At 33.7% G+C, this 12,194-nt stretch overlaps 1 protein-coding gene and 1 non-coding gene across 10 annotated transcripts in view; both read left to right on the forward strand.

The window, feature by feature from the left end:
- The window catches only part of Pkp4 (plakophilin 4), a 238,470-nt gene that overhangs the window by 183,724 nt on the left and 42,552 nt on the right, over nt 1-12,194 (forward strand). For all 9 annotated transcript variants that reach the window (XM_078017439.1, XM_078017443.1, XM_078017442.1 and 6 more), the window contains 2 exons: nt 5,812-6,000; nt 7,966-8,186. In XM_078017439.1, the coding sequence (XP_077873565.1) occupies nt 5,812-6,000; nt 7,966-8,186 (410 nt within the window). The remainder of the gene's footprint in view (nt 1-5,811; nt 6,001-7,965; nt 8,187-12,194) is intronic.
- LOC120883841 (small nucleolar RNA U13) lies at nt 4,883-4,982 on the forward strand. Its single transcript, XR_005726029.2, has one exon. It is a non-coding gene; the product is annotated as a small nucleolar RNA U13 (small nucleolar RNA).

Raw genomic sequence — 12,194 nt, forward strand, 5'->3', positions numbered from 1 at the left:
CAACAGGAAATGTACAGAGCTTTTATGAATTGTGTTAAATGCTATTCCAGTTAAATCAGAAAGGCACAGGACCTTGATTTTATACCTGTACTCTTTAGGGGTTTTTTTTACAAAGAATTTCCCATATACTATGAAAACTATTCTTTTTAATGCACTGAATTTTGTCTTTAGTGTTGTCAAATATATTTTAAATCTTTAGTGTTGTCAAATATATTTTAAAGTAATAAATACACAATGGTAAAAATGAAAAATAAACAGGAAAATATGAAATGAAAGGTGGAAGTCTCAATCTCCTCCTTCACCCTCACCCACCACATCAACCAGTTTATGTGTCTTCCAGGATGTTTACATACATAAATATATACATTACATATGAACATGAATATACATTGTGTTGTATTTTCTTTATACTGATGGGATTCTGTAATATATGTCTTTTATTCCTTGTTCTTTTTGCTTAATCCATTTATCCCATTGTCTCAGTTGTGGAATACCTCTTGAAAAAAAAATTGAGCAGCAACTATACCACTTATGGTAAATTTGAAATAATTATTATTTTTAGGGGCCTGTTCTTTTGAGAAAAGAAATAGGTGAATGATTACAGCATTTGAGAAAAATATATATTTAAGTATATGAAAATATATACAAGCTCTATATTATGATTTCTAATCTATTGTAATGTACCTGAGTGGATTTCATTGAAATGTTTGTAGAATTGAAAACCTGGGACTAAATGGGTTGACAGGTCTGAGAATTCTATCTCATTCTTTCTTGATAGATGCATAGAACTCCTTTCTTGTATATGTATAACTTAATCAGTTTCCTATTAATGGGCTTTTAGCTTCTTTGTCATTCTTAGTTGTTAGACATAATGCAACATACACTCTTCTTCCCGCATGTTTTGCATAGATACTAGGATAAGTATGGGTTCCATTTCTTGAGGTAGAATTGTTTCTTCAAAATATGGGCATATTTTTACCTTGAGAGAGTGTTGAATTGCCTTCTGAGAAGGTTGCCTGAACTTGTATTTTCATAGGTAATTTGAGTGTACCTGTTTCCCTACACCTTCACTAGCTCTGCATACTGTCCAGGATGTTCATCTTTACCGATCTGGTAGATAAAGAGGATGTTGTAAATGGCCTGTATTGGCTCTGACTGAAGCGGGATATTCCATGTGTTTGTCAGCCATTTTATTTCATCTTTTCTTAAAACCACAGGCTCAGAACAATCTCTTTTCTGTTTTTGTAATTTGTAAAAACTTTTTTATAGTTGACATAAATTGTCCCCTTGTAATATGCTTCTCAAGCATTTTTTTCTATTTTTGCTGAGGCCTTTTTGGGGTTTGGGGGTTTTGTTGTTGTTGTTTTTTATATACTTATAAGAATTTCTAATACTTTTTTTTTTACTTTTATTTCCTAATTCTTTACATGATAAAATCAGTATCTTTTTTTCTTACACCATCTAAGAAATGTGAAGCCTTTTTGAGATTCTTTTAATTGAACAATCTGCAAGAAGAATTTATATTGAACTTACATTTGAGCTCAGAGAAATTCCTAGTGCTGTAACCACCTCTTTTCTATTCTACCACCAGAGGAGTGTGGTTAGCTTAGATGTTTTCCACAAAGAATGCCTCTGAAAAGAATGCAGCAAAAGCATGTAGTAATCATTTATAAAATTCTACCTCCCAAGGAGACCTTAAAAGATAAATAGTTCTGAGGACTTCCATATTCCCCCCGTGTATGTGTAGAAGGGCCATGCTGAAAGACCTGCTTATAGGAGAGTGATGCAGAGACCTGGGCAAGAAGCCAGCACATAAAGACATAAATACATTCTCCACATTTAACAATGGGGGGGGTATCTTTAAAAGACCTATTTTCTGACATAAAGGTGAGATTAAACTCTAGACTTCAAGGAAAGAAAAAAATACACTAGATAGATAGAGAATATAAAAAGTGAAAAAAATTAAATAACTGTATGTGTGTATATAGTTCACATTCTGTAGTGAACTCTTTGCATTTTTTCTGTAATCACAGTGGACACAAACCCCTTGAGGAACCCATTCTCTTCTCCCCATTCTCATTACACTTCAACATATAAATTAGACCTAGCCCCTTACTTAGTTTTTCTAGAAATAACTATAGTCTTTTAAAGAAGCAAAGAGTTTTTTCAAGAGGTCCTAGAGAAGTTTTGCTTCCTGCCACCTGCCTGTTCCTAACATAAATCCTAATTTGTGAATTGCTTTCTTATATTCTAATTTCAGAAAATGATGTGCCTGCCATTATATTTGCAGTCATTCTTTATTTCAAAGAATTAATAGCCTGATAATTGATACACCTAAAGCAGTATTGTACAATAAATTCAGGGACTTGAATATTTGTTGATTATAATTTAAATGATTATACAATACATATAAAAACTTACTTCCCAAAAAATTGACATATGTCCTAAAATACTCATTTGGGGATAATCATAGCATATTAAGAGTTTTAAGGAAAGAAAGAATGTTTCAAAATAAATTTATGTTTATTTCTGATATTTTATATATAAAGGTTTGAAATCACATGGAATATGTACAATGTAATTGGTAAATTAATATGTATTAGTGAGATTGCAAATAGAAATAGTGGGTTGAGTAAATAATATTGTAGAGTATCAGTGTTTGCCATTATTTGGAAGGAGGGAGAAATAGGTTATTAAAAATTAATTCATAGAAATGTTTATGGAAAAGTATTTCTAAAACAAATTGTACAACATAATTACTTTTATCTTAGTTTCAGTGAAACCAAGTTACAGTGGGCTTTCTAAACATATTCATTTTACTTAATTTAATAAAGGGGCTATGTCATTTTTTAAATGCTCATCTACTGGTCTGTGTATGTTTTAAAGACATGAGCATGTAAACAAAAATAGTCGTTATGTTATGTTATTTAGAGTGATTTTAGTACCAAGAAAGTGCTACATCTCAGTATAATTTTGACTTGTTTCTCATTACAGCTTGTCACACATACTAATTTTATTAATAATGCTATAATAAGCAAATATTTGCTGATAACTTTTTATACTTGTAAATGGTGAAGAGCTGATTTTGACTGGGTGCAGTGGCATCTGTCTGTAATCCCAGTGACTCAAGAGGCTGGGCCTGGAGGATTGCAAGTTTCTAGGCCAGCCTCGGTGATTTAGGAAAGTCCTCAGTAACTTAGTGGGATCTATCTCAAAATAAAAAGGTCTGGAATGTAGCTCAATGGTAGAACACTCCTATTTTCAATCACCAGTATCCCCTACCCCCCCCCAAAAAAAAATATTCATTTTGTTACTTTTCCTATGAAATCAGAGTAAATGTTCACGGTATTTTTCACATAACATGGATTCCTTTGAAGAATTCAGCCTGGTGTCCTTACAGAGTGAGTATACAGCATTCTGAGAAAGATGCAGAAAGCTTTGTTCTTACTTCACATCAGAGTGTGCTGGTGGGAGCTCAGGGGCTGCTGAACATCTGGTCCTAGGCTTGCCTCTGCCCAAGTGTGAATGATGTTCAGTCTTCACTAAATCAAGAGTATTTGTAGAGCTGGGGATGGAACTTAGTGGTAGAGTGCTCACCTAGTAAGCAGGAGGCCCTGGGTTCAATTCCCAGCACTATCACCAAAAAAAAGTATTGATGGCTCTATGGAGTATTCCAGTCACCCATCATACTGATGGAATTGCCAAGGACTAGATACATTCACCCATCCACTTTATGTCATCATTAACAAAAACATTTCCTACACTTTTGTCTGAGATCCTCATGAGCTTCATAAGGAAATAGAGCTTATTCATTGCTGAAAAGAATGTAAAATGTGCCAGTGAAGAAAAAGCTAAAATCTTTGAAATTCAGACAGTTTTGTAGCCTCAATTACTATGTCATCTCTAGAGGTATATCCGCTTCCATGACCTTCCCTGGCGGGCTAACCTTCCTGATGTTTTGAAGGGTCCAGTGGAGCCTAATGCTTCTCATACACTGCTTGTCATTGGTCCTTGAGGCATGGCCATGTCAGTGTGGGGGGTGTATGACAACACTGCCCTGTGGCTCCCTACAGCCCCAGGGAAGTAGCTCTCTGCTGGGAGTGGATCACATTTCCCTTCAGGCTCTGTTTTCTCAGTTGTGAAATGAGAAGGTCTGGCTGGATAATATCCTAGTTATGAGATCTTTCAAAACTGTGATCTTCATTTTAGCAAGTCGGAACCAGTGCTAAAATCAACATTGTTTCATTTAATTTCTTCCCATGTCACATTGCTATCCAGGGTAGGTAATAATCATTCACTTTAGAGACTCTAAGTATTTATTAACTTCCTTGCCACTCCTCACTAAGCAACATATAATTATCACTCATATTCAGGCCCATTTGCTTTTAATTGTGATTTGATTAACTAAGCTAACAGGATGAGAACGATTCTATCTTTTTATAATTAGTTACTATGTTAATTATTTGCCATCTTTTTTAAAGCAAATGTGTGCTAACTGACTTCAGATATGTTTGTAATGTTTATATTTTCTCTTGCTTATATTTGGGTTATAACCTTAGTTGGTATTCTAACTTAAGTAACAAATGTGCTCACTAATACTGAAAAATCACCAACTGTTGAGCATCATAATATAGAATACACTGATTTACTTGTTTACAAAAAGAATGTTCGTTTTTGAAATCTACCTTTTCATCATGAGTTCCTTATGTAAACATTAGCCATTAGCAGTTTTAATCAGAATACTTTAAATGACTTAAAACTACTGATTTTATACATTTTCTTTATACTAGAGAGAAGCTTAACAAGAATCTGTATGTGGGTTCCTTTAAAAACAACAGATTTTGGTTTGGTTTCATTTGGTTTTGTTAAAAAAGTAAAAAAGATTCTTTTCAGTTCATAAGCCTGATAATTAGGTCTTCACACTGTGGAGATGTGCCTCCCTCTAAAGCTCGTCATGATGTCAGCACATTACCTATCTGACGTGAAGGAGAAAAAAAAGAAAATGATAGCAAATAGTAAAATAATATTCCTAATAACAAATGTTTTTAGTTTACTGATAATACTCAAATCTTATATCGTAAAATTTCCAATATTTTCCTATAAAAGTCATCTGTGAATTAGTAGAGGTGTATGTCAAAACAGTGCCTAAGCATCCACCGTTTTTACAGTAAGTACTTTATATAAACACTCTATTAGGTTACACGTAGAGGTATGAGATTCAGTGTACCCTGCCTCCTAAGAGCCCATCTTGCATTTAGTAAGATGGAGCAGTCTACAGGGCTGGATAAAAGGGTGTGAACCACTATTGGGTCATTTAACGATGGGATGCATACTGAAAGATGTGTCTATCCATTTTGTCACTGTTTGAACATCATAGAATGTACTTACACAAATGAAGATAGCCACAAAGTCACTAGGAAGTATGATCTGTGGGAGCACCATAGTATTTGGTCCATCATTGACTAAAACATCCTTATGCAGCATATGATTGTATATTTTTAAATGAATATTATATAATAATAAGAAGCATTCTTTATTTGATCACCATTATAGAATAGATTACTGTTGGGGAGTGAATTTCACAGTATCAAATCATTTAATTTTTTTTTTTAATAGAAACATTGCCAAGAAAACTAGTACATACACACATACACAGACCATACCTTGGCATCCCTCTTCTGTAAAACTTAATGGTTTTGATGTTTAGATTTACCACTTGGTCCTGTTGGTTAGGATTTTAATTAGAGCTTGGGTTCTTAACCTCATCATGATTTTCTTGGCTATTAATTGAGTTCATTATCCCACCCCTAGGCCTACGGAGTTCCTATGCTAGTCAGCACAGTCAGCTTGGGCAAGACCTTCGTTCTGCTGTGTCTCCTGACTTGCACATCACTCCTATTTATGAGGGGAGGACCTATTACAGCCCAGTGTACCGAAGCCCAAACCATGGAACCGTGGAGCTCCAAGGATCACAGACAGCGCTCTATCGCACAGGCTCAGGTGGCTTCCTTATTTCACTGGCCCAATAGTAGAAGGGTTTTACTGAGATTGGGATTCCAGTAATGTTGTTACATTACTTATGTGACAACTAAATGTTGCTCATTTAGTTGTCACATAAGTAATGAAACAGAAGTTTATTTCATATCTTTGTATAATCTAATGAACATTGAGATTATACTGTTAATTCAGGAATAAATTTGTAAAGGTACAAATCTGATTCTCCTTGGATTAGAATCATGTTGGAAACAGAAAGGAAAGCCTTTGCTGAAATATTTCTTTGTCATTTTGTTGCCTGAAACAAGTATCGAGAATCCATACAGGACTGACTTGGTTGTCTTTGATTTAGCACAGATGGAGCCCAAGTGTATTTGGCATTACCCTTTTTCAGATGTTGGATTTCCTCTGAATACTTAAATATGAAATGTGAAAAAGATATCTCTTTTCATGGACTCCAACTGGTACAGGATGTAGTAGAAGCACGTATAAAAACAGGGAGCTGGGGCATTGCACCCTCACATCCCAGCCTTTATATTCATTCCACCCCATAACAACTGATGAATCAGAAGCTATAGTTCATGGTGGTGTGAGCTGCCAGATCATACTACAGGGCTGGTTTGTGGAATCTTTAAAAAAAAAAAAAGAATAATAATATGCTTAATAATATGCACGTGCACACACACACACACACACACAAAAAAAAAAAAAACTCCTGCATCAGTGATATCAAGGGCTTACCTTAAGACAACTACCTCCCAGAATTTCAAAACAAAGACGACTGTATTTGAATTGGTTCTTGACCAGAAACTGACAGCTTAGTCCACTGAGAGGTTTTTCTTCTAGTAGAATGTACCAATTTTTACTAGATGTTAGTAAGAAATATATTACTTATTTTTATGTTCTATAAGTAGGGAATTTCTATAATAGAATTAAGAAACAGGGCTGGAGTTGTAGCTCAGTGGTCAAGTGCTTACCTTGCATGCATGACGCCCTGAGTCTGGCCCCCAGCACCACATAAAAATAAACTAATAAAAATAAAGATATTGTGTCCATCTACAACTAAAAAAAACTTTTATAAAAAAGAAACTGTTAAAATATTTGTAATGCCAGGAAAAAGTATGTATACAATCATTGGAGTGATACCTGTTGCAATAATTAGTACAGAAATGTTAAACACAGTGGACATTGTTTTTATATATATCATCATGCATTAATTTATGAGAGTATCTATAGAATAATTGATATATCAGTCTTTATTGTGAAATAGATTTTCCCATTTTATCAAGATCTATAGGTCTAGAAATAAAGTGTATATCAAAACAAGTAACCTGTGTACACTAAGTATTGAAAAGTTTGATGGTTTCAGTTATTTACAAAGTTAAATATAAGATGTTGTTATTTATCACTAAAATGAAAGTAATGACTTTTGCTTTTATCATTTATTTTTGAGATTAATTTTTTGTATTTCTCTTGGACTTTTAAGTTACTGAATCTTAATAAACATGTTAAGATCTATTATATAAGCAGATTTATAGTTTCATATTGTTCTTTCCTGCTAATAAAATTACCATAATATTGTTCATATATTAAAAATTAAGTCCCTTTTTTAGTGTTAGTGAGCTAGATTTGTAAAAATCTAAAAGTAAACAATTTATACAATTGCCTAAAACTGTAATCCTTCTTAAATTTAAAAAATGTTTTACCTTTTAAAAGTCTGACCTCATGCCATGCATGGTGGTACATTCCTGTGACCACTCAGGAAGCAGAGACAGGAAGATCCCAAGTTTAAGGCTGGCTCCAGCAACTTAGTGAGACCCTATCTCAAAAAAAACATAAAAAACAGTCTGGGAATGTAGCTCAGTGGTTAAGCACCCCTGAGTTCAATTTCCAGTGCTGTGGGAGGGAAAAAAAAAGGATGACCTCATGGAGAACACACTAATCTTTTTCAAAATGTTGACTTTTTGTTAGGTGTTGGAAATCTACAAAGGACATCCAGCCAACGGAGTACCCTTACATACCAAAGAAATAATTATACTCTAAACACAACAGCTACCTATGCGGAGCCCTACAGGCCAATACAATACCGAGTACAAGAGTGCAATTACAACAGGCTTCAGCATGCAGCGCCAGCTGATGATGGTACCACCAGATCCCCGTCAATAGACAGCATCCAGAAAGACCCCAGGCAAGTACCAGTCGGGGTCTCCAGAGTGCTACAGTATAACAGGAGTTAGCCGTTCTTTCACTCTGACATTTTAGGTTATCATGTCTGTTATATCAGTATTTCTTATCTGTAATACATCCAGTTGTGTTCCAGCGGGGTAAGGTCAGTGAGGCTAATTTCATTTTAAAGACAGATTACCTCTTTCCATGCTTTAATTATAAGTTATGGAATGCACAGATCTATGGGAGTATCTGCAGCATTCATCATTCAAACACTTGAGCCAGACAACTACCTAGAATTAAACAAAAGACTTTGAAGGATCATTTCATCCCTGTTCCTTTATCCTGACTGACTTCTTAAACAAAGACTTCAGAAAATTTATGTTATTCTAAACTGTGAAAGACCAATATGGTGTATATTTTTAATCATATTGGTCAGTGCTATAGATGTTTCATTAACTAGGTCCTTTGAAAAGCTTTTTGACATTTTAGAAGAAAATAGCTTACAAGAAATTGTCATGTACTAAGCAAAAAATATTTGACAAATAATAGATGTTTCCTTTTTTTTTTTAACTTTGGCTATGTAGACAATATTTTTTAAGGTAAGTGTGAGTCCTTTAGTACTTGATTAATTTTGAAAAACTGGCCTCATCTTTAATGAAAGTCATTTACTATATTCAGGAAATAAATCAGTATATTTCAAAATTAAAAGAATTTTCATTTCTGAAAAAATGAAAGTGTTACCAAGTTTTATGCAGCTTTGGTGTTATTTTAAGGCATGTATTAGCAAGATTTCATTCACACTTCATCCACAAAAATAGTTGTTTTACTGGAAAATTAATATAATTATCAGTTCATTCTTAGCAGCCTACCAGCTAATCCAAATGAATGTGAATTAAAATGAATGAGGTTTTGGTCCTTAAAACAAAATAACTAAAGGTATTATAGAGTTGAATGGAAAGACCACTACACTAAAACCACCTCACCTAATCACTTTTATGTCCAAAATTCTTTGAGGTTTATACATACATTTGGTTTTTCTATTCCTGTTTGCTACCTTTTTGTCATTTTAAGAATTTTTTAAAAATAATTTTTCTAATAGCACCTCCTATATAATTGTTATTAATACTCTTACATTATTTCATTTTTTAAAATCTTCAAAAGACTAGGGCTCCTAAATAGATGCAGAAATTCCCTAAAGGGTTTTGAATTATAATTTTGGCCATACCTTGGCTGGACCTGCAGAGAAAATAAATAGCTGCCTACAAAAGCAATGAAGTGTGATTAGAGCTTTGAGTTTAGTATATGCCCCTGAAGACTTCAGTTTTGACCTCTACTAGGAGATGATTGACTATAAACAAGAATTTCATGTATGATAATATACTTCAGCTATTCATGGTATGATAATTTCATAGTCTAATGCATAAAACTGTTATGGCTAGCTTTGATTATGTGAAAGCTTTCTGATAATGTGTTTCATAAGATGAATAAATGATTATTTTATAATAATAGGTACATTTATTCCAGCTGAAACTGGAATTCAGGTAAATTTGAGGTTCAAATACTTAAACCAAAATAAAAAGTTCATGACAACTGTTATTTTAAATAATACTTTTATTCACTATCAACTTTTCTTTTCCATTAATGCTAAATAATAATTAGTCTGAAAAATTCTCTGTAGGACTAAAGAAGTTATTGATGTTTACTATGTAAAAGGAAATCTGTGAGGTTTCATTTGTAGTAGTCTACTTAGAAGCCAGATTTATTAGTAGTACAAATGATGCCTTTAGTATAAAAGTATTTCCTATGGAAAGTGGCAGTGATTTTTCAGAATGACAGCATTCCCTGTCCTCCTTCTGAGCACAGCCCATTATGTGACATTCAACAGTATATTTCCGTTTACTATCCCCTTGACTTTTATATTAGCACATATTTTACTTCTGCATACATTATAAACCTAAAATATACAGTGTTATTTTTACTAAAAATAATTGTCTTTTAAAGGGAAATAAAAATGATGGTCACTTATATTCACCCACCTTTTTACTATTTAGAATTCTCTATAAATTCAAGTTTCCAGTTCAGCTAATTTTGCTTCAGTCTGGACAATCACCTGTAGTCTTCCTCATGTTAAGTGCATGTCTACTTGCAAAAAATTATCTCAGCTTTAGTGTATCTGAAAATGTTTTTATTTCACTCATTATTACATCTTTAAAAGATGTTTCACTGTATATAAAGTTTGGGATTTACAAGTATAGATTTTTTTTTTTTCCTTTCAGTGCTCTAAAAGATGTTATTCTTTGTCTTTAGACCTCCGTTATTTCTGGTGAGAAATCACACCATTTATATCATTCTCATGTAATGGGTCTTCTATCTTCAGTTTTCTATTGCTTTCAGCAGTTTTACTTTGATGGGTTTAAGTTTAACCTGCTTGGGCTTCATTGAGATTCTTGAAATGTAGTTTGGTAATTTTCAGACATTATTTCTTTAAATTTGTTTTCCACCCCAAACTCTCTCCTTCTGGGACCCCAGTTACACATATAAGATTACTTTGTTATTTCACAAATTAATTAAGCTCTGTTCTTTAGTTAAAAAAAAAATCATCATCATCATCATTTTTTCTCTATATTTTTCTAATTGGTTATTTATTATTGATCTGTCTTCAAATTTATTGTGCTTTCTTTCTGCAGTCTCCAATCTGTTAAGCCTATCCAGTGATTTTTTTTTCATTTCAGACACTTGAATTTTATTCTTTTTGTTTTGATTTTTGATTAGCATGTATTAATTGAACTTATTAATGGGAGTCCGTGTGTTTGTTTTAAGTCAGCCTAGTTCTGTTTTCATACTTTCCATGTCTCTGATGAGATTCTCCAGTTATTCACACCTTATACACATCTCTTTCTTTAAGTCTTTGGGCACATTTATGTTATTATTTTTAGTTCCTCCTCTTATAATTCCAACATGTGGGTTGTCCCTGGTTATTTTTCTATTGAATATATATATATATATATCATATATCTCTGTTTTTTCTCATGCCTAGTAATTTAGATTATATGCTAACTGTTGTGGCTGATACATTATAGAGAATCTGGATTATATTGTCTTCTGTTAGAAAGCTAAATTTTGTTGTGGCAGATAACTAAATTACTAGGAAATCTTTTTGAATCTGTCAAAATTAGTTTTGTTCCTTGTCAGGTCTGTTTCAGTTTCATTTTAGCCCTACAGTGTATTCCTTATTGATTTTTATTCCTCACACTTGGCCTTTATAAATTTTTTTAACTAAAAAAACTAATATACTTAATATACTTTCAGCTCTCAGTCATGCAGCAACCCTCCGTACCAGATATGTTCCTGTGCTCTGCCCACACACTGTCCAGTGTTCAGCTAAGGACTTGTGGATGGTTCCCACACAGACTTGTAGAGTCATCTCTGCATATTCCCTTCTTGCCAGTACTCTGCTCTGCATAGTGTAACTACCTGGGCATCATCAAATTCTGGCATTTCCCCCTCACCTTATTGAGTCCGTCATGTACTATTTGGACTCAGCCTCCTCTACCATGCCCCAGAAAGTGCCACTAGGCAGAAAGCCAAGCATGTATATATGGGATTGGTGGGTTGTTTCCCTCCTCAAGAATTTCATTGCTGCCTATTGTTCAGAGCCTAAAAACAGTTTCATCACACATTTACCTTGGTTTTATCATTGTTTATGGTAAAGCAAAATCCAGAACCAGTTAGGTATCGTGGCTGAAAACAGAAGTCTAGGCTTAGGTTTTAATGAAGCAAATCCTATCAGGCATCAGTACCATCCAACCAGCACACAAAACCATAGCAGTTTTTCCAGTGTCAATTTGCTGAACTTAAAGGTTAGAATTGATGTCAACCAAGCCTAATTGTTCTGCTCTAGCTAGAAGCTCTTTTGTGTTATCTGGCCCCCATAGCTCCCAGGAATGTCAGGAAATATTGACCACTGTACCATTTAAAGAGGACAGAAATGTATATTTGTAATCATTGTCAGTCATCAAGGAAAATTAAAC

The sequence above is a fragment of the Ictidomys tridecemlineatus genome, chromosome 7, assembly GCF_052094955.1.
Source record: "Ictidomys tridecemlineatus isolate mIctTri1 chromosome 7, mIctTri1.hap1, whole genome shotgun sequence".
In the NCBI taxonomy this organism is placed as follows: Eukaryota; Metazoa; Chordata; class Mammalia; order Rodentia; family Sciuridae; genus Ictidomys; species Ictidomys tridecemlineatus.